The sequence below is a fragment of the Phyllobates terribilis genome, unplaced genomic scaffold (genome assembly GCF_046119375.1).
Source record: "Phyllobates terribilis strain yellow unplaced genomic scaffold, ASM4611937v1 Scaffold_1__5_contigs__length_1240528914, whole genome shotgun sequence".
Classification (NCBI taxonomy): Eukaryota; Metazoa; Chordata; class Amphibia; order Anura; family Dendrobatidae; genus Phyllobates; species Phyllobates terribilis.
Window position 1 is genome coordinate 558,089,572 of NW_027362761.1, and position 23,399 is coordinate 558,112,970.

Below are 23,399 nucleotides of genomic sequence, written 5' to 3' on the forward strand. Positions count from 1 at the left end.
GTGACCGGAGGTAAACTTTGACAGCATGGCAACCGCAGCGCTCTGACCGGTCGTATTAATCTTAACACCGATCAGAGCCGCCGGGATTTCTCGCGCTGTCATGTAGATGACAGCGCGAGGAATATCTGGTGTTTTGGGGTGCCTCACCCGAACAGTAACACTAACTTCCCAGTGAAGTCCGTATTCGGGGCCCGTGCTCGAACAGTAGGGGTTCGGTATGGACCCGGAACTGTACTCCTAGGGTTCTCCCATCTCTACTTATGAATGTTCCCCAGCGCACGCACGGTTCTCTGCGAGGATTCGCCGGTTTCTTAGCCGAGACCGGCGGGTACATATGCGATATGCGTACTCCCGGCCAGAGCTCGACTAGTGACACTTGTATGGAGCGAAGTCGTGGGCATGGCCGACTAGTGGATCTAGTGAATCTTTGCCAATAGGTGAATGTAGCCTGCTGAGGAGGAGCTGACTTTTTTTCTTATGGTTGTAATTTTTAGTCGCAGCAGCGTACACCCATAGGTTTCCTGTGTCCCCCAATGAAGTGCCTGAGAAACATTACTTTGCTTCATTAGTGCTAGGCCTGGGTACATATATGTCTTTGGTTTCTTCCAGTTCAGAACAGTTTGCAGCGGTTTCAAGAGAAATTCTTTATCTTTGCATTGACTCCTCAGCAAGTGCGTGAAGTCTGCATCTCCAGGTAATATGTTTTCCATAATTATTTGCTCCTGCTTTTTGTGATGCATGTCTGTTTAGGTACAGATAATATAAGGAAGGGCACAAACAGTGGTAGAATATGTAGTTTCTGCTTCATAGGTATTGTAAGGAAGGGCAGAATGATAAATGCCGCCTAACCCTAGATGGCCGGAGCTGATCGCTAATCTGGCAGTGCTTTTGGTCCATGGCATTACAAAAAGTAACAGGGCCACTGAGTTTAGGATTAACTGCAAATATTTATAGGCAGCGAGCTCCACCATCATTGATGGCCTAGTCTTAGCAACAATGTACAAGGTTTGTATAGATGTAATCTTTACACAATGCATCTATGTTGGAGTCCCTGTCCTAGTGGGACGGTTTGTGGGATTGTCCAGGATTAGAAAAACATGGCTACTTTCTTTCAGAAACAGCGCTACCCATGAATATGAGTTGTGATCTGTATTGCATCTAAGCTCTATTCACTTTAATAGGACTGAGTTGCAATGTAGGACACAACCCATGGTCAGGGCTGGAGCAGCCATGTTTTTCCAATCCTGGACAATCCCTTTAACATTGTACAAAATCAGTAAAAATTAAGGGCTTGGCACTAGGTGACCGCCGCACCTCTTACCCCTGGCACTAGGTGACCATCGCGCCTCTCTTACCCCTGGCACTAGGTGACCACCGCGCATCTTACCCCTGGCACTAGGTGACTAGCTGACCACCACGCCTCTTACCCCTGGCACTAGGTGACCGTCGCGCCTCTTACCCCTGGCACTAGGTGACCACCGCGCATCTTACCCCTGGCACTAGGTGACTAGCTGACCACCGCGCCTCTTACCCCTGGCACTAGGTGACCACCGCGCCTCTTACCCCTGGCACTAGGTGACCACCGCGCCTCTTACCCCTGGCACTAGGTGACCACCGCGCCTCTTACCCCTGGCACTAGGTGACCACCGCGCTTCTTACCCCTGGCACTAGGTGACTAGCTGACCACCACGCCTCTTACCCCTGGCACTAGGTGACCACTGCGCCTCTTACCCCTGGCACTAGGTGACTAGCTGACCACCACGCCTCTTACCCCTGGCACTAGGTACTAGGTGACTAGCTGACCACCACGCCTCTTACCCCTGGCTCTAGGTGACCACCGCGCCTCTTACCCCTGGCACTAGGTGACCACCGCGCCTCTTACCCCTGGCACTAGGTGACCAACGCGCCTCTTACCCCTGGCACTAGGTGACCACCGCGCCTCTTACCCCTGGCACTAGGTGACCACCGCGCCTCTTACCCCTGGCACTAGGTGACTAGCTGACCACCACGACTCTTACCCCTGGCACTAGGTGACCACCGCGCCTCTTACCCCTGGCACTAGGTGACCACCGCGCCTCTTACCCCTGGCATTAGGTGACCACCGCGCCTCTTACCCCTGGCACTAGGTGACTAGCTGACCACCACGACTCTTACCCCTGGCACTAGGTGACCATCGCGCCTCTTACCCCTGGCACTAGGTGACCATCGCGCCTCTTACCCCTGGCACTAGGTGACCATCGCGCCTCTTACCCCTGGCACTAGGTGACCACCGCGCCTCTTACCCCTGGCACTAGGTGACCACCGCGCCTCTTACCCCTGGTACTAGGTGACTAGCTGACCACCATGCCTCTTACCCCTGGCACTAGGTGACCACCGCGCCTCTTACCCCTGGCACTAGGTGACCATCGCGCCTCTTACCCCTGGCACTAGGTGACCACCGCGCCTCTTACCCCTGGCACTAGGTGACCACCGCGCCTCTTACCCCTGGCACTAGGTGACCACCGCGCCTCTTACCCCTGGCACTAGGTGACCACCGCGCCTCTTACCCCTGGCATTAGGTGACCACCGCGCCTCTTACCCCTGGCACTAGGTGACTAGCTGACCACCACGACTCTTACCCCTGGCACTAGGTGACGACCGCGCCTCTTACCCCCGGCACTAGGTGACTAGCTGACCATCACACCTCATACCCCTGGCACTAGGTGACCACCGCGCCTCTTACCCCTGGCACTGGGTGACCACCGCGCCTCTTACCCCTGGCACTGGGTGACCACCGCGCCTCTTACCCCTGGCACTAGGTGACCACCGCGCCTCTTACCTGCGTGCCTGGCACCCAGTTGTTATGGTTGTATTGCATGGTGTCCGTTCACTTGGGGCTTTTTGTTTGCTCTGCCTCATAGAAAGGAGTCCCAAATGTATGGGAAGGGGTATTTCTGACTGTACAGGAGAGGACATGGTGTTTCCATATGTCTGAGCATCCAGGAAAACTTGTGTTCATTCTCCCTTCTGTTCACAGGGATTATATGCCAGGGGGACGGAGAGACTATACAGTGCAAGTTCAGCTGAGGTATGGCCACTTTTGGCTATCGGAGAAAAAGTGCATCGTACATGAAGACTGACGGATCTTTATGCTCTCTCTGTCCAGGTTGTGCTTAGCAGAGACCAGTTGTCCTCAGGAGGATAACTATCCCAGCAGCCTTTGTATTAAAGTTAATGGGAAGCTATTTCCATTGCCGGTGAGTTATTGACATGCACATTTGATTATATAAAGCGGAAAAATTCTTTAGTTGGTATACCCGTTCCTCTTGTATCGCAAGATCTCTGCTGCTGTCATTCCATAGGAACCTTCCCTGCTTATTACCAGTGCAAAAAATGTGTCCTGCTCATGTGATGGAGTCATTCACAGATCCTGACATTTAATCCTATTACACACTTCCTCTCATGTTACTAGGATCACTGCTCAAAAAATGAAGGGAACATTTACACATGACAGTATAACCCTCAGGAATATTCATCTGCCCAGTTAGGAATCAGAAGCGATTGTGAATCACTGCCACCGGCTTTGGTGCTAATGAAAATGACAACAGGAGCGCTGGAGAGGAAACAGCAAGACGACCTCCAGAAAGGAAGCGGTGCAGGCGGTGGCTGCAGAGAATCCCTCTCTCCTTATCCTTCCCCCTGATTCTTCTCTCATTTTGTTTTTTTGCTGTTGTCTTTGTTACTACCGGTAGCACTAGGTGGTAACTGCAGCCCGTTCGGGTCGCACAGGTAGTCCAACTCTTCCAGGTTGGCACATCCTTACGCAGCATCACAGGAAGGTGTGCTGTGTCTCCCCACACAATGTCCAAAGCATGGAGAAGATACCAGGACATGGGAGAGCCGGGCAGGACCGTAGAAGGACAACAACCCACCAGGACACCAACCACATCGCACAGTGAAGGGGCCAGTCCTGCCCCTGATATGAGCATCACTGATTCTGCTTCGTTTCAGGGAGGCGACAGAGGCTGTGACATTGCTCTTTGCTATGATGATTCTTCCTTTGAGTATCCCAGCATGCACTGGGGGCTCTCAAACAAATTGTCATCAGACAGGAAGCAGAAAAAAATAGAATAGCAGTTAGATAGTGTAGTTAGGGAACGATAGGGAATTTTTAAAGCAAGTATATTAGAAAATAGCTTGGGTTATGGCAGTAAGTAGATGGGGATTTATATAAAAAATTATTTTCGTCTTCAGACCAGCCCCTTTAACATGAGGAGTACTGCCAGAGGCCTACAATGTGACCAGGGCTGTGGAGTCGGTAAGCCAAACCTCCGACGCCTCAATTTCCATGTCATCGACTCCCTCATACACGACTCCGACTCCCTCATACACAGCTCATGTTTAAGAGATAAATTTACTGTAGCACAGATTCATCTCAGCTAAACTGAGCTAACTTTCCCAAATTCTTATGAAAAAAATATTCCCCACAATCTGCATTGAACTACTGTACCCAATTTATTATATATTTTATAAATTGGAGTCGGTTCATTTTATACCGACTCCACCAAAATGGACACCGACTCCGTAACTCCGACTCCACAGCCCTGCCAACGTGAACGGTTTGGTGGTGGCTCAGTGATATCTGGGGAGGTATATTTTTGGAGGGTCCCACAAACCTCCACGCGATGACCAACAGTACTCTCCCTGCCTGCTGTTAGATATTGGGATTAGATCTTCAGAGCCACAGTGCAGGCAGTTTCTGGCATTGATGCCATTGACTGCTCTCATGTTCTCCCGGTCTGAATCCAGTTTAAAAATGTTGAGACATTATGGTTCGGTGCATTCAACGCCATCAAGTAGCGCCACAGACTGTCACTGATGCCCTGACCCGGGTCTGGGAGGAAAATCCTCCGGACACCATCCGCCGTCTCATTAGAAGCATGCCCAGACGACGTCAGGAGAGCCCACAAGCACAAGGGAGCCGTACACACTTCTGAGTCACATTATGGGCTTCTGTGATGAAATTCACGCAAATCGGAGACGCTTGTGATTTCAGTTTTTTACTCTGATTTTCAAGGTCATTTGTAATCCAGCCCTCAATCCTTTTACCACCGTGGTTTCCATCCACCGTTGTTACGTCATTTTGTCTTCAACAACTTCCACAATTTATATCAACAAAGGTTTACAACTTGAATCCTTCGTTAGCGAGATCCGATGTGTATTTTACATGATTTACATGTTCCCTTCATTTTTTTTGAGCAAAAAACTACTACTTTTATTTTTTTCGTTACACGGTCAATATATAGTAGCATTCACTTCTCAACCCCTTTCCGATGCAGACAGGTTTCTTTTTTACACCATCGTTTTTTTTCCTCCCCTATTTTCTAGAGTCTTCATTTTTATCTCATCTGTTTCGCCATACAAAGGCTTCTTCTTTTTTTTGCAAGACAAGTCGTAGTTTTAAATCACATTATTAATTTTGCTGAAAGGAAAAGATTCCAAGTGTGATAAAGTGTGCTGAAAAAAAACAAAATTCTGCCCTGTTTTTTGAGTTTTGTTTTTACACTGTTCATTGAATAGAACAAATAGCAGAAATGTCACATTTATACAGCTTGTTAAATAATTCAGAACTTAGTACAAAAAAATTTGTTTGTGTTGCCATAATGTTTTTTTTTTTTTTTTTTGGTCAATTGGCCTTGGTTATTCCCCTCCGAGCTGACATTTTTATTTGTACCGTTTGGTGCTACATGAATTTTGAATGTTTTTTTTTTTTTTTTGTCCTTTTTTGGGGAAGATCAGATTTCTACCGACACAGTGATACCAATTTTTCAGCTCCCACTTCATGTTTGACCGGCAGGTAACATCCACCCATCACATTGTATTAAGCGGATCAGGAATACTTCACTGTACCCCTAATACACCTTTTTAAGGCAGTCACAAAAAGGCCTTAAATCTACCAATAAACTTTTTAAGAAGCTGGTATGGGCATTCTTTGCCAGACATAGATACTTAGCTGAGCTCCAACAGCCAAGAACAGAGAATTCTCTGATCCCAGCCGTTTAACCCCTATGCCTCTGGCTCAGCAGAAACATCATATTTGTCGCCCTGTTTTAATTCAACCTTTTTATTTCAGAGTCTTGTGATTTGTTGCTGTGGCTAGCGTATTCTATGTACTTTAATGATTTTTGGCCTCTGCCTTTTCAGGGTTGTGCTCCACCTCCAAAAAATGGTGTTGAACAGAAGCGACCAGGACGCCCGCTGAACATCACAGCTCTGGTTCGCCTGTCATCTGCTGTCCCGAACCAAGTGTCTATCTCCTGGGCTTCAGAGATTGGAAAGGTGGGTGAGTTCCTAGCAGCGTTACTTACAAATTTGGACGGTCATGATCTGTACGATTTCTATGGCGTTTTTATGTCAAACATACATTTTAAACACTTAGTTCTTCTTAACCGAGTGCCTTTGTTTTTGCTGTAGAATTACTCGATGTCTGTGTACCTGGTCCGGCAGCTGACATCAGCGGTGTTATTACAGAAGCTAAAGATGAAAGGCATCAGGAATCCAGACCACTCCAGGGCACTGAGTAAGTGTATGCCCATCATATCCACTCCCAAATCTTCTGTACCCTCTACGCTGCCTTGTTAGTCGTTGCTTAACTTTACTTGTCCACTATTTCATTGAAAGGCTATCCAACAGATGGAGCCAGCCGAGAGCTTCTATCTATCTATCTATCTATCTTTTATCTATCTATCTATCTATCTATGCAAAAGGAGGATCTACTAAATATTAATGTCACTTTTCTGGTGAGGTGCCCATACTTATGCACCTGTCAAATTTTGTTTGAATGCAGATTGCACATTTTCTGTTAGTACAATAAACCTCATTTCAAGGCAGAAACATTACTGTGTCCAACAGTTATTACATATATCAAACTGAAATAGCTGTTGCAAAAACACCAATTTTTATAAAACATTAAGCTTAAGATTAATAGGGGTGCCCAAACTTTTTCATATAACTGTATCTATTATCTATCTATCTATCTATCTATCTATCTATCTGTTATTCCCTTAGCCTTTAGTGCGATAACACATTCCCCAGTTCTCTATTGGGAAGGAAGAGGGGGCTTCAGGAACCCCCATTTTAGTATTTAGCGAGGTCCCCAGCGGTCCAATATTTATCACCTGTCCTGTCGATTTATGATAAATGGCAATTCTATTTTATTTTTTTCTTCTGTCTTTTTAGTAAAGGAGAAGCTAACGGCAGACCCAGACAGTGAGATTGCCACCACCAGCCTGCGCGTTTCATTGATGTGCCCTGTAAGTAGCGCTGTGTAGTAAGTATACTTCTTATTATACCCATTCCAGTTATGTGTCCAGTAGTCATTCTTCCACAACAGATCATTCAGAATGTTAAGTTTACAGCGCTGGATGGATATAAAGTGCTCAGGGCTGGTAATAATCTTTTGAGACCTATTTTGAGTTACTCTTTATCCATGTGTTAAAATTAGCACATAAAAATCTTTGTTTCCACCAGTCGCATATTCAGTATAGACAGCTCTGTTGTATTGAATATTATCCTCATCCCGACATGAGACGTGCACTCGAGTATAGGGAGCTAAACTCACTACATACAGACCATTACTGGTTGTGTTGTACAGCGAACACTTGCCTGTAACAGCAGCAATCGGAGCTACCACCGTTCGCTGCTGATAACATCTTAAATGCCGACTTCAATCAATGACATTGGCATTTAAGTGATTTGAACGAGTTTTGAGATGCCATTAACATGGCTCCTTCTGAAGGTCCCCATCGCCCTGGTGCTCCTATGAAATCCCAGTTTGCGCCTGCAATTCATAGGAGATTGTTAATCTCACTATAAATTGATTGCAGGTTCGAGTCCACTACTGCGAATGAAAAAATATATGTAGAAAGTAGAGAAACATATTAAAGAAATTAAAAAAAAATATAAAAAACTAAAAGTTTGAATCCCCCCCCCCCTTTCCTAATGTGAAACTAAATAAATAAGAAAGAAAAAAAAAAGAGAAATAAGGATATTTGGTATTGTTGCATCCATAAAAGTCTGAACTATCGAAATATAAAGTAATTTAAAGGGAATCTGTCAGCACCTATTTACTATTTAGGCCACGGCCCCACTATCATATGACTAAGGCTGTGGCTCCACTATCAGTATTCGGTCAGTATTTTCTCTCAGGAGTGGGAGCCAAAACCAGGTGAGGAACAATCAGAGAAAAGGTATAATAGAAACAAGTCACCAATTCTGCATTTATCACCCACCCCTGGTTTTGCCTCCAACTTCTGAGAAAAAATACTGACCAAATACTGATAGTGGGGCCGTGGCCTAAATGTGAGAACAACGTAATAAAGAGCAAAATAACCCGATTCCAGGGATGTGTCACTTATCAGGCTGTGTGCGGTAGTTACAATACAATCATTGTTTTATCAGCAGAAGATTATCACTACAAGACTAGGTCTCACATGCAGGTCAGTCAGGCTAATCTGTGTAACCCCGCCCCCACCACTGATTGGCTGCCTACTGACCACAGTGTACTCAGGAAGCTGCCAATCAGGGCCGTGGGCAGGGTTATACAGAGGTTAATATTCAGAGCTCTGCTACATCTACAGCAGAGAAAGCAGGGATTCTATGTAAACTGCACCAAGCAGGCCCAGTAAGTGATACATCCCTGGAATCAGGCTCTCTGCCCCTAAATCATGCTGCTCGCAGCATATATAGCAAAAACCTGCTGACAGATTCCCTTTAACCTTTATGGTAGATGTTTCAAAGAAAAAAATATACACTTGCACACCCTCCGAAGACATGCATTAAATAAACAAAATGTCACATGTATCCAAAATGATACCAATAAAATACAGCTCACCATGCATAATACAAGCCCTTGTACAGCTCCATCAATGGAAAAATAAATAAAATAAAATACGATTTTCTTCCTTTATGCATAATTTATTGGTTTGAAGAAATTTCTGAACTTAAACATATATATATGTATGCAAAGCATCATTTTTATATTTTTTGTACATACATTTAGCTTTACTTTAGTCATTCTGTCCTCGAGAATCCTGTTCCCAGTCTTTTTTTTAACTACATATTGATTCCCATAAAAAAGGAAACCCAAAAAATAATTATGGAATGGTATTTTTGTTTTTTCTACTATTTCACGTCACTTGTGATTTTTTTCCCCAGTTTTTTAGTACATAATATAGTACAAAAGTAAATAGTCACGAAACGACAACTCGTCCCGTAAAAAGAAAAAAAACAAGCCGTTATATGGCTATGTAGATGGAAAAGTAATAATAAAAAAAAAAGTTATTACTACTGCGAAAATGGGAGGAAAAAAAATAAAAACTCAAAAAAGGAATATAGATCCAATAGGAAGGGGTTAAAATCAGTAGGAGCAGCACGGCAAGTCTCCATGTACCAAGCATTAGGGCTGAGATCAGGCTGTAGTCTCCAGATCCAGTGTATTGGCATTTTCTGGCTGTCTGTCAATGATTGATTAAGCATTTTTGGAAACCTTGCTCTTCTCCAGCTTGGGAAAATGAGGCTCACGTTCCCTTGTCGGGCCGTCACCTGCACGCACTTACAATGCTTCGACGCTGCACTTTACCTGCAAATGAATGAAAAGAAGCCGACCTGGATCTGCCCTGTGTGTGACAAGAAGGCCAGCTACGAGGGTCTCATACTAGACGGGTATGTACTTTTGTGTCTATTACATGGGTGAGACAAGAGGGTTTTTATATATACAGTACAGACCAAAAGTTTGGACACACCTTCTCATTTAAAGATATTTCTGTATTTTCATGACTAAGAAAATTGTACATTCACACTGAAGGCATCAAAACTATGAATTAACACATGTGGAATTATATACTTAACAAAAAAGTGTGAAACAACTAAAATATGTCTTATATTCTAGGTTCTTCAAAGTAGCCACCTTTTGCTTTGATGACTGCTTTGCACACTCTTGGCATTCTCTTGATGAGCTTCAAGAGGTAGTCACCGGAAATGGTCTTCACTTCACAGGTGTGCCCTGTCAGGTTTAATAAGTGGGATTTCTTGCCTTATAAATGGGGTTGGGACCATCAGTTGTGTTGTGCAGAAGTCTGGTGGATACACAGCTGATAGTCCTACTGAATAGACTGTTAGAATTTGTATTATGGCAAGAAAAAAGCAGCTAAGTAAAGAAAAACGAGTGGCCATCATCACTTTAAGAAATGAAGGTCAGTCAGTGCGAAAAATTGGGAAAACTTTGAAAGTGTCCCCAAGTGCAGTTGCAAAAACCATCAAGCGCTACAAAGAAACTGGCTCACATGAGGACCGCCCCAGGAAAGGAAGACCAAGAGTCACCTCTGCTTCTGAGGATAAGTTTATCCGAGTCACCAGCCTCAGAAATCGCAGGTTAACAGCAGCTCAGATTAGAGACCAGGTCAATGCCACACAGAGTTCTAGCAGCAGACACATCTCTACAACAACTGTTAAGAGGAGACTTTGTGCAGCAGGCCTTCATGGTAAAATAGCTGCTAGGAAACCACTGCTAAGGACAGGCAACAAGCAGAAGAGACTTGTTTGGGCTAAAGAACACAAGGAATGGACATTAGACCAGTGGAAACCTGTGCTTTGGTCTGATGAGTCCAAATTTGAGATCTTTGGTTCCAACCACCGTGTCTTTGTGCGACGCAGAAAAGGTGAACGGATGGACTCTACATGCCTGGTTCCCACCGTGAAGCATGGAGGAGGAGGTGTGATGGTGTGGGGGTGCTTTGCTGGTGACACTGTTGGGGATTTATTCAAAATTGAAGGCATACTGAACCAGCATGGCTACCACAGCATCTTGCAGCGGCATGCTATTCCATCCGGTTTGTGTTTAGTTGGACCATCATTTATTTTTCAACAGGACAATGACCCCAAACACCTCCAGGCTGTGTAAGGGCTATTTGACCAAGAAGGAGAGTGATGGGGTGCTACGCCAGATGACCTGGCCTCCACAGTCACCAGACCTGAACCCAATCGAGATGGTTTGGCGTGAGCTGGACCGCAGAGTGAAGGCAAAAGGGCCAACAAGTGCTAAGCATCTCTGGGAACTCCTTCAAGATTGTTGGAAGACCATTTCCGGTGACTACCTCTTGAAGCTCATTAAGAGAATGCCAAGAGTGTGCAAAGCAGTCCTCAAAGCAAAAGGTGGCTACTTTGAAGAACCTAGAATATAAGACATATTTTCAGTTGTTTCACACTTTTTTGTTAAGTATATAATTCCACATGTGTTAATTCATAGTTTTGATGCCTTCAGTGTGAATGTACAATTTTCATAGTCATGAAAATACAGAAAAATCTTTAAATGAGAAGGTGTGTCCAAACTTTTGGTCTGTACTATATATATATATATATATATATATATATATATATATATATATATATATATATTAATATATATATTAATATATATATTATAATCAGCAGTTGCAGTTGGCATAGAAGCCGTATCCAACATTACATCCAAGGGTGGAATGGTCTCTATTTTTGGTTTGATTGTGACTCCTGGTTATTGCTAAGTTCTGGATTAATAGGGATAGCATAAAATATTTTGTTTGAGATATAAGATAAGTGTCTTTCTCCTTAAAGGTGTTTTCCAGGACTATGCAATTTTTTTTTTTACTATGGCTTAAGAACTAATAGGCAGGTAGTTGCTAACTGCCTGCTATTGTGCCTGACTCCAATGTCTGCCAGCACAGTGTGGTCACAGACCACCTCTGCCGGTGACACATTTGCTTCCGGTCTCATTATGTCAACAGAGCAGTGACTTCTCATCTGCTTTTCTGTTAAAGGGGCATGACTGCCAACGTCATGCTGATTGACAGCAGGCTCCCTGCTACCCATCTGCGGTAAGCCAGCAGACCAGAAGAGTAAGAGCTGCTCTGTTGATGTGGAGCAAATGAATAGCCTGCAGGAGTGGTCGGTGACCGCTTTGAGCCGGCGCCGGGTAGAACAGGCAGGTAGTTGCCTCTGTTAGCAACTAACTTGCCTGATAGTTTTTAGGCCCATAGTAAAAATAATATATATAATTCTCCTGGACAAAACTTTAACACCTTTATGACCAGCCCTTTTTTTTATAATATAAAAGTCAGTGGGCGGTTGGGAACTGAGTAAATTAAAACCATTTTAAATGGATTTTTTAGTGCACCTCATTGAGGACACAGGAGACCATGGGTGTGGGTGTACGCTGCTGCCATCAGGAGGCTGACACTAAGAATTACGCTTAAAGAAAGAAATCTGCTCCTCCCCAGCAGGCTACACCCGCCTACCGGCAGCAAGCTGCTCAGCTTAGTGTCACATAGGAAGCAGACTTCTTTTTTTTATAATAAAGACTTAAAGAGTGACCTTTTTTTAATTTTTTTATTTCATATATCAATAGTACACATGAAAATAAGCAACTTTGTAATATATCGTATCAGAGAAATCTGCTTCTCCTGGACTGATATTTCACTCTCAATTCATGAAAATCTGTAAAATGTGTATTCAGAGAAGAGAGATTTTCACATTGTTGAGATAGAAAATGACATTTAGTGCTTATAATATTCTATGTAGAGAGGGAAGTGGGAGGAGGAGCTGTAGGCTACACAGACATTCTACTGCAAGTTCTCCTGAAACCACAGTTACAGTTCTCCATAGAACTTTATGAGCACCAACTGTCATCTCTGACGGTCTCGACCACCAGTCATCTAACCCTGCAGCCAGTCAGTGGCCTCAGCGATTAGGTCACTAGTGGTTTTGACATCATCGCTTCCGAAGTGGAGCGGAGTCCAAGAGTGATGACTTCTTTCATTATATTACTACGACGGCTTGCAGCTGTCAAATGTAAAAAGTGAGCGAAGAAATCCCTTATTAACAGAGCAGAATTTCCCTCTTTAAGTCTCTGCCTGATCTTTATATCACTGTATACTCTTCTCACAGACTCTTCATGGAGATCCTCAACCAGTGCTCAGACGTAGATGAGATTCAGTTCCAGGAGGACGGATCCTGGTGTCCCATGAGACCAAAGAAAGAGTCACTGAGCGCACCGAGCTCACAATTTCCACACAATGAAGGTACGGCAAGAGCATAATAGCCTAAAGGTTTGGCCAATTTAGGACTAATATTAAATCTGTTGGGGAGAGATTATGATTTTGTGACACTAATATAGGAGTAGTACACGTTCTCCTCTTTGTTAGCGTAGCCATCCTCACAGTTTTCACAGCCGTCCTGTTCTCAAACTGGCCGCAAATCGAGGAGCGCCGCAAGACGAGGAACACCGCTCCTATGTGGCCCTGATCTGTTCTCTTGTCTCACAGGATCTGGAGTGATCAGCAAGATCTACTCCACTAAAGAGCCGGCTGAGATCAGCCCTAAGAAGAAGGCAGAAGTCATCGACCTGACCATCGACAGCTCCTCTGAAGACGAGGATGAGCCAGCTCGGAAAAGGAAATGTCTGTATATGCCAGACACACAGGGGTCTCCGATGAAAAGGTGCGGAGATTATTGACTCATCCAACGCAGGAGGAGGATGAGAAGTGTTCTGAATCCTCTGCAAGCTTCATATTTTCACTTTTTATGTCAGGTTTCTTAAGGAAGCCTGCCATCCAGAATTACACCTGCCACTACATCATGGTTTTATGTGTGTGACATTGCCTAATTGTTTATTTTCCTTTTTTTAAAAAAAAAAAAAAAAAAGTGTGTTATCTTATCAACCTTCCACGATGCGACTTGGGAAGATGGGGGGCATAGAGCCCGACTCCTTACATCAGTCCATGCTGGAATACCAAGATCACTTCCACCATCCGGCCATCTCTGGTCTCACTGCAGATTTACCAGGTATGTGATGTACTCGGGGTCTCTCACTTACCCCACAGAGTATCATAAAGGGTGGTCCCCGCTGCTTAGGACTCCCTCCAGAACAGATTGCCGCTGCAAAGAGCTGCTGTTGTTACTTATATATATTACATGACTAATATTACTTATTATTATGGTGATGCAGCCACTTGATAAAGTCAGTGGAAAATCCAGCAATTAGCCAACATCAGAGAAAGCAGGCGCAACCGGGCAATGACTTTTTGCTGCCATATCCTGCTATCACAAATAAATTATAAGGAATTATCTTGATAATATAACATCAGAATGACCCCCTACCCATCCTGAGCCATGAGGCTGCGCCATCACCAGCAAGTCTCAGCTATGAAATTCGTCTGGCACCCTGCTTCAACATCTGGGATTGAAGCTAGCTCAAGTCCTGGCTGTTTAGCCCCGTACATGTCACCATGAAAAGCAACCGTGGCTTTTAAAGGGTATCAAGGGAGGGCCGCACGGTGGCTCAGTGGTTAGCACTGTTGCTTTGCAGCACTGGGGTCAAGGGATCAAATCCCCCCAGGGACAATATCTGCAAGGAGTTTGTATGTTCTCCCTGTGTTTTCGTTGGTTTCCTCCCACACTCCATAGACATACTGATAGGGAATGTAGATTGTGAGCCCCAATGGGGACAGTGGTGATAATATCTGTAAAGAACTGCGGAATATGATGGCGCTATATAATAAAAGCATAATAAATAAATAAATAATAACCTGTCACGTCCCCAAATGCTATTAATCTGCAGGTTTATAACAATACAATTTTGTCTGTCCGCCTTATTGAATGTCCGGCTACCAGGAGAAAATGAGCTAATTTCTTCACAGGAGCCGACGGCTTTCAGTCAAAGGTTTGTTACCGGGTACAGCATTGTGAAAGGCGGCTGTAGGCAGGCACAGCACAGATGTGACGAAGAGCAAGTTATCAATATGCCATGCATGTTCACCGCACTGTTATTACTGTTATTTCCGACTGGGAGTCTCTGGCTATCAATCATAGAGGCACAAAGCGGCTACAGTCAGTAGCCGCTTCGTGCCTCTATGACTGAAAGAATGATCCCCTGGTTAGAAGTACTTCACCATCTTATTAAACAGTGAGGGATTTTTTTTCTTGTTAGCAGTGCAAAGGTTAATCTGTTCAGTTGAAGCTTCTGGAGCTTTCCTACCTGGATTGTCTCAGCTGTTCAGTGTTGGGCACTCCCCTCTGCGATATATGCAAAAAAAAAAAAAGTAGTTTCTTCCCTGCAGACTGAACCAGTTAGTGAGAAAGCAGTAGGAGAAGCTATACAACTACTAACATCGGTACAGTTGAATAGAGCAAGATGTCCAAATGGAAGAAAAACATCTTTGAAGGCCTTAATGGTGGGAAGGCTACCAAAAAGGGATTTTACTATGAGTACCAAAAATCTTCTATTCTCGGTTGCTTCATTGGGGGACACAGTAAACCATGGGATGTCTCAAGGGTGGCAAACAGAACAACAAATATAAAGGGATAGCGAGGTAGATCCCTCAGGGAGTAACCCTTGTGACTGGCGCCCGCAGCGCCCTTCTACCCAGACTCGAGACCACTGACGCGAAGATATGAACTCTGTAAAATTTGACAACGTGTGGACGGAGGCTCGAATCACAGCCTTACAGAACTGCAGAACGATCCGAGAAAAGTGAATTTTTTCCCGGTAGCCGCAGCCTGTAACACTATTAACCTGCAGATTAACCCTATATATGCATATTAATAGGGTTTGGGGGCATGACAGGTTCCCTTTATGTTTTCATTTTTCAGTTCTGTTCATACATTTTCTGCATTGATGTACATGAATGATGAAAGCTCATAATTGGTGAACCTGTATGATACATTTCCATTTTTTTTTTGCATTAGGTTTGGATTTCCTGTCTTTGGTTCCGGTTGACTCTCAGGTAAATGATTTATAAGGCTGTGCCCACGATGCTGATTTAATGCGTTTCCGCGGCGGTATTTCCACCGCGGAACTGCATTAAACTCGCTTGTTAAGAGGTCTGCCATGTTTCCCAATCATAATCTGCATGTGCACATTCTGCGGAAATTTCCGCTGCGGATTATAATTGCGGAAAAATCTGCAGCACAACCAATATGGGCGCAATTTTCGTGGCGAAATCGCACCTCATAGACTTGCATTGAACCCTAGCAATTTAAGGATTTGCTGCTGTTCAATGCGTGGATGGTACCCGGGTTGGGAGAAGAGAAAACTGCTACTCCTCTCATCCGACCCAGGTACCATCGTACCCGCAAGTTAAAAAAGAATTATAAAGTAAAAAATAAAAAAAAATATTCATACTCACCTCTCCGGCAGTCCCCAGTCTCCTCCCAGCGGCGATCCTCTTTCCTCGGCGGCCCGCGGTGTACTGCCAGGACCTGTGGTGATGTAATTTATCAGCTGATTGGTGAAATCAGCTGATGGTCGCGTGACCATCAGCTGATAAATGACGTCACCGCATGTCCTGGCAGTACACCGCGAGCCGCCGAGGAGAGAGGATAGCTGCCGGGAAGAGGCCGCCGGAGAGGTGAGTATAAGGTTTTTTTTTTTCTTTTTACTTTTTAATTCTTTTTTTTTTTTTTTTTTACTATAGATGCACCATTTGAAAGCAGAACTCTCCTCATAAGTTGGTCACACAATATAAATCCATGCCAGTTGCATGGATTTATATTGTGTGACCAACTTATATTGTCAAGCCCTTTTCCAAATGCATTTGAGTGATGCTCAAAATCGCTTGGAAAACCGCTTGAAAAAACGCATGTATAAACGCATGTAAAAACGCTTAAAAAACACATGTAAAATCCGCATGCGTTTTTTCTGCCAGGGAGAGGGAAAAACACTCAGGAAATTTCTGCTTCAAATCTGCATCGTGTGCACATACGCTAACATATATTTCAAGAAAATGGTTAGTTACCTGTTAGAGCAAATACTGCCACATTTAGTGGAAAGCTTTCCGTATGATTAGTGCATTAGAGCTAGATAGATGATAAATCGGTGTAACAGAAGGTAGCATTCAGTTTTTTTCTTATATATATCCTACATTTACGTAGCTGTTGTTGAAGCCTCTATTTACTTGTACTGTTATGGTGTACACATAAAGGGGTTCTCCAGGGCAGAAACAAAACTTGCCCTAGGGATGGGATCTGTTAAAAAAAAAGAAAATAAGATAATTGATACTCCACTACCAACACACCACTAACTGCAGAGCTGGACCGCTCCAATAATCTGCGGCGGAACATCACCGGTTTCAGCCGCCGCGGTCAGGTGACTTGAGTAGCCTATAATCGGATGTTTTTCTAATGATGCGCCGTTCAAAGTAGCCTGACCGCTGCAGCAGGTGAAGTGGATAAGTCTTCATTTCCTTTGGTGGTGTGGTTTGCACTAGATCCTGGTGGGCCAGTATCAATTTTTTTTTATAGCTCTAAGCCTGTGAGGAACTTTTTTTTTTTGTCCTGGAAAATTCCTTTAAGTGTCTATCATGTCTTCAGTTACTGCAAAAGCTGCCCCCCTAGCTTCCGGCTGTGTAATTTTCAGCCACATTGACACACATTGCTGTACAGCTTTTCAGCATAAACTCGTCACCATGCCCCGTTTTGTGCTTATGAGTACCATTCATTTCAAGCAGTACTATTCCCCTATGTTTTTGGATAGTCTCAAATCGGCTCTCCTAGCCCAGCACACTCATGGCAAGCCCAAAACCTGGAGCAGCCACCTTGAAGCCTGCACCGACAGCGACCCACGAGAGAAGAAAGTCAGCCGGAAGCAGTTCTGACAAGTCCGGTATATCTAGGGTCCAGTCTCCAGGACACGTCTGTTATTTATTGGTTTGTTTACAGACTTTAAGACGTTCATGGCCCTCGAGGAAGTTTTATTTGGTGTTTGGAGCAACCTCTGGAACCGAGTGATCATCTTGCTGCAGTTTTGTTTGTTGATTTGCGAGTTGCACATGTTCAGTTCATGTATATAGGATGCACTAAAGGAAATAATTGTAAATAAGTATTTTTATTAAATAAAAACCCTGTTAAAATCCCCATCTTGTGTCTGTACTCTTCAAATTCAGTCTTTGTGGCCGATTAGGACCAACAGAAAAGAGCATGTATATTGCAATGTCACTAGAGACACACCTAATAAACGAATCAAACAACAAAGAAAAATGCAAACGGGATTAAGCTCACTAACAGCAAAATATAGTAGTTTAGTGCTGGAGCAAAGGAAAATAAGAATATAGCATAGATAGATATGATAACAAAAATGTATATTGGTATACAAACCCCTAGTGGGGAAGTGGCAATAATTATGCGCTAAAAGGCACTTGAATTTAAATAGAGAAAAGACATGTTCCCACTGATAATATACTTACATGTGAGTGGGTAGAGGGTTCAAATCGCATGTGTTCCTGGTGCCCCAACGCGCGTTTCACCCTTGCTTCGTCAGGGGGCGTCCCTCTGGATTTTACTTGTTTTTATTATATTGTCTTTAATAAAAGTTATTTTTTATGAGACCTATATGCACCAAATGTTTCTTTGTGGCCGATACGTGGCACCGGTGACCAATGGAAGCAAAAAAAACAATCTGGGTTGTGTCCATCTTTATGGCCTATGATCACATTATGTGGGATCCCGGAAAATGTTGGTCAAACTGTAGATCATCTATAAAGCCAGCGATGTAATTGCAATAGTTTAAAGAACTCAATGAGAATTTAATAAAAACTGCTCTGAAATAAAAGTGGATTACTTGCCTAAGATAACAAATAGGGTCATAACTTTTATTTTCCAAAATGCCTCTGAAGCATCTACTCCACTAATTCTATGTCCTTGAAGAACTCACCGATTGCTGTACTGATGCAGCAAATAATGACACACAGAATCTGGGAATAATCTCCTCATTAGGATTTTGCAACCGTTAATAACAAGTAATCTCACAGTCTCAGATTTGCTTTGATTTAATGACTTCCTAAGGCATCAAGTATGTGATCTGGAGAGGTATTGCAGGGCTCGAGGTATTCCCCTATGGAACATGGAAGACGATGGGCTAATGTCTGTACAAACCTGCTGTCACAGGGATACGGCGACAAAGAGGGGCCAGAAGACCACAGTGTCTGGTTTCACAAACTCCTGCACTGGTTAGAAGTACTTCACCATCTTATTAAACAGTGCGGGTTTTTTCTTGCTAGTTGTGCAAGGGTTAATCTGTTCTGCTTGAGCTTTCCTACCTCGAATGTCTCAGCTATTCAGTGTTGGGCACTCCCTTCTGCTATATATGCCCTCCTCCGGCACTTAGGGATTGCCAGTGTTAGTTCTTACTGCCTGGTTCTGAAGTTGGAGGTGTAGTTCATGGTTGGAGTTGGCATTTTGGAGATTTTTCAGGAGATTGTTGCTTGGAGTTTTGTTTGTGTGCACATCCTCTCCTGTTTGGTTTCTCCTTCCTTAAAATCCCCTGTGTCCCACTCTGTTGTTTGACTTGTGAATTTTGTATGGTTGGCATTTTCATTTATCCCTGTCCGTCTTCCCTTGTTTATCTGGTTACTATGTTCCTATACACCTCAGCTTCCCACTAACCTGAGTGGGGGGAGGGGACAGGTAAGGGTTGATATAGGAGCATAGCAAGGGACGTGAACTTGGCGTCTCCACCTTCAGGAGTAATCTGGGGGACAGGGATAGACTAGGGCGACCCTAGTTCTAGGAACCTTGTTAGCGCCCATCGTCCCAACACCATCTTGACACCTGCATAGAGCAAGCTATATTTAAGGTAGTTACAGAAAAATAACGATTTGCATTTCATTGGAATTGGCCATTGTGAAGAGGAAGCTGTCTACTCTGACAGAAGTAGGTTTATTATGTTGTACCAAGACCATATGAGGGACAAATGAGAGAAAAAAAGTAAATTCCCCTGCTATACTGCAGATTAAAAACCACCATATAGAGCTCCTGTCACCATGTCAAAAGTGGGCAGTTTTTGCTGTTGATTTATTCCCACTGCTCCACTGAATGTTTTATTTTTTTTTGTTAGATCTAGCATATGGCTTAATAGATGTGTTTCATTAGTCATTTAATTAATGCTATATTTTATGGTCTTCACCAAGGGTATATGGCTCACAGGATTCTCGGGTGGTTGGGGGATTGTCTATAGATTGCTCTCATAATTATCCCATGAGTCACGTCCCCTAGGGTAAAGATCACAAACTAGCACCTAATAAATAAGCCCATATCTCTGGAGCTCGATTGGCGGATTTAATAAAACAACAAAACTGAGTAGTTAGGACATAGCAGGAGAGAAGATGGATAGCATCCATATGGCGGTCTTCAGGACATGCCGTGTATACTTCTCTGCCCCTTACACCCTTCTGCTCCCCATGCTCTTTACCCTTGTTCCGGCACAGCTACTCGTCCTCCGGTTTAAGCCTCAGCGAGCCCCGTACTCTGACCTATCTTACCTACCATCCAGCTACCGGATTTATGCCTGAAATTTAGCTTTTACGGCCTATTGGATCTCCAGAACCCCACCGCCTTTGTTCCTCTTGGTTTATCAGAGTACTGTTCTCTGCCCCTTCTTTCTCCTAACACCTCCATTTTCTCTTGACACCACAGAGGAATCTTGTCAACGGACAACATGACTTTCTTTTCCAGATGCATCCGTCTTTCGGTAGCGATTGTGGAATCTCACAGCAGTCTCTCTGCAGCAGCTCAGCTTCTGGTAGGCCTTGTCACCTTAGAGGCTAAAACTTGTCTGTCCGCAACAAGTCCCCCTCCCTGGCTATTTTGCTGGTAGCTGCTTCTTTTTTCCTCTCGCTCGTCTTTCCTCCTCACACACCAGCCAGGACAACTGCCAAAAGTCCCCAATTTTGCATGCCTATGTGCAAGTGTAACATCCCTGGTGGCGTGCTTGCATGGTGCACCACCTCCCACCATGCAAGACCGCAATCTTACCTGTCAGTCCATGCTGCACTCTTTGCTCCAGTACCTTCTGTGTCCATGTCTCTTGTCTGATTGCTAGGGCGTCGGCGCGGCTTTCTGCTTGTTTCTTATAGCTACTGTGTGCACAGTCCTAATGCGTCCCCAGCCTATTGCTGTGAGTCACTGGATACTTAAACCCCCTCCACCCAGTAGGAGGTGCCTGAGCAACACTTTCACTCAGTTTGTCTTTTGCAACTGAGTTGCCAGGTCCTGTCCTGTATCTAGTCTGTTCTGCCACCCTGGGGGCTGAGTACCCAGGGCCGCTACATATATCTCTGACTTCTAGTCTGTTTCCGCCACCCTGGGGGCTGAGTTCCCAGGCTCGTTCCTGTATCTTGTTCCCGGTTCAGTTCCTGTCTGAACAGTGTCCTAGCCCGTTACTTGTTTCTCTCTATGTCCGTACCTGCACCTAACTCCAACTCGTTGTCTCTGTACTTCTGTTTGTGAGTTTTGTGTCCACTCGCTACTTCATTGTAAGTACCTTGTGTTTATCTGGTTCTGCTTGTCCCCTTTCCCTGCCTCCGTATCTACCTCCTGTGTTCTAACCATCTTCCTGTATTTTCCAGTCTGTTCCATGTGAACAGAGCCCTGTCCTGTCTGCCTTCTCCTTCGGTTCTGTTCTGCTCTGCTTGTTCACCGCTCTGGCGGTTCCGCTCTACTCCGCTTCTTTACCGCACCCGAGGTTCTGTTCTGCTCTGCTTGTTCACCGCTCCGGCGGTTCCGCTCTGCTCCGCTTGTTCACCGCACCTGCGGTTTTGCTCCGCTCTGCTTGTTCACCGCACCTGCGGTTTTGCTCCACTCTGCTTGTTCACCGCACCTGCGGTTTTGCTCCGTTCTGCTTGTTCACCGCACCTGCGGTTTTGCTCCGCTCTGCTTGTTCACCGCACCTGCGGTTTTGCTCCGCTCTGCTTGTTCACCGCACCTGCGGTTTTGCTCCGCTCTGCTTGTTCACCGCACCTGCGGTTTTGCTCCGCTCTGCTTGTTCATCGCACCTGCGGTTTTGCTCCGCTCGGCTTGTTCACCGCACCTGCGGTTTTGCTCTGCTAGTCCACCGCACCTGTGGCTCTGTTCCTGTATACCAGTCTGTACTGGTCCCTATCCAGCCTGCGTTCATACCTGCCAGTATCTGCCTGTCTGCATTCCAGCCGTGCCTGTCTGCACCTGCCTGTCTACATACCAGCCGTGCCTGCCAGTACCCACCTGCCGTCATACCAGCCGTGCCTGCCAGTACCCACCTGTCTGCTTACCAGCTAACCTGCCTGTTCCTGCATTCCCCGGTGTGGGTCAACAGCTGTGACCGGGGTCTGACCTGGAGTAGCACCTGTTCCCTCTGCTCGGTTCCTCCCTGGTTCACGGAGTCGACTGAGCCGTCGTGCGACCTTGGTCGGACCGGGTTGATACTTAGTTACGCCCCTCCAGGCACTCCTCGGTTCATGGACCAGTGGGATCACTAATCGCGCTCACGCCAGTCAGTCTGGGCGCGAGCGTAACAGTTTGAACAGCAAGCACAAGTTTTCTTCGACTCAGCATATGGCTACCTGCCGAAACTTCTCAGGGGTGTAGTGCGTCTTGTCCTTAATTAGCTATAGCTTTAACTCAATCTGTGACTGAGCTAACCAATGTTTCCAAGTGCTTGGTTACAGTTATGGTGCCCTTGCCCCTCTCATCTGCCAACTCTGGAACTGAACACTTCCCAGGGTGAGTTAGAACCGCCAGTTGAGACCACCCAACAAGGCTGTTTTCACAAGCGAACTAGGCAATTGCGCCTGAGGTCCTCCTCCAGGTCGGCTTCTCGGTTGGCCCCTCCAAGAGCTCCTTTCTTCTCTTGGTCCCCCGCTCCTGAGGCCTTTTCTCAGGTCCTACTATCCACTAGCGATTGCCTCCGATGCGCAGGCATCCTGTGATTGCACTTTGTTCTCCCCTACATTTTTCCTTTTCTACACTTCTTCCCAGGCTCTTCAGAAGATGAAGGAAGAAGGGATTCCAGTCATTCTTGTGGCTCTGGATTGGCCTTAAAAGGTTCTGGAACTCAGAAGTAGTCAACCTCATCACAGGCACACCTTGGTGTCTCCAAGATCATCCAGTCCTGCTTTCCCATGGTCCCCTCTTCCACTCAAATTCACAGTGGAAGAGTTTAACAAGTATGGCTTTTGAGGCTGATGTCCTGAAGGCTTCCAGGCACTGCACTGTCTCATATATACCACGGTCTCTATATATCGTCTCGTACTGTATACACCATTTACCTAGAAGATCTTTTCTAATGGTGTAAATCTAAAAACATCGCTACCATGTCTTTCTCTCTCCTTTCTTTTGCTCTCCTAACAATTTAGTAGTGTACAGTTGTGGCCATAAGTTCTGAGATTGACACAAATCTTGGTTTTCACAAAGTTTGCTGCTTCATTGTTTTTAGGTCCTTTAGGCAGATGTTTCTATGGTTAGTGAAGTACAGTTATTAGCATTTCACAAGTTTTTTTTTTACTTTTATTGACAAATACATCAAGTTTATGCAGAGACTCAATAATTAAAGTGTTCACCTTTATTTTTCAAGACTT

The 23,399-nt window shown here is 44.8% G+C and overlaps 1 protein-coding gene across 2 annotated transcripts in view; it reads left to right on the forward strand.

Moving 5' to 3' along the window:
* PIAS2 (protein inhibitor of activated STAT 2) overlaps positions 1-17,925 on the forward strand; it is a 37,544-nt gene extending 19,619 nt beyond the window's left edge. Inside the window, exons 3-14 of one of the 2 annotated variants that reach the window (XM_073680461.1) lie at positions 610-694; positions 3,017-3,067; positions 3,146-3,236; positions 6,184-6,318; positions 6,454-6,559; positions 7,219-7,292; positions 9,542-9,702; positions 12,961-13,094; positions 13,338-13,512; positions 13,718-13,857; positions 15,760-15,797; positions 17,517-17,925. In XM_073680461.1, the coding sequence (XP_073536562.1) occupies positions 610-694; positions 3,017-3,067; positions 3,146-3,236; positions 6,184-6,318; positions 6,454-6,559; positions 7,219-7,292; positions 9,542-9,702; positions 12,961-13,094; positions 13,338-13,512; positions 13,718-13,857; positions 15,760-15,797; positions 17,517-17,666 (1,340 nt within the window). In that variant the 3' untranslated portion in view covers positions 17,667-17,925. The remainder of the gene's footprint in view (positions 1-609; positions 695-3,016; positions 3,068-3,145; positions 3,237-6,183; positions 6,319-6,453; positions 6,560-7,218; positions 7,293-9,541; positions 9,703-12,960; positions 13,095-13,337; positions 13,513-13,717; positions 13,858-15,759; positions 15,798-17,516) is intronic. The other variant, XM_073680460.1, reaches the window with a different exon arrangement.
* Positions 17,926-23,399: the final 5,474 nt, after the last annotated feature.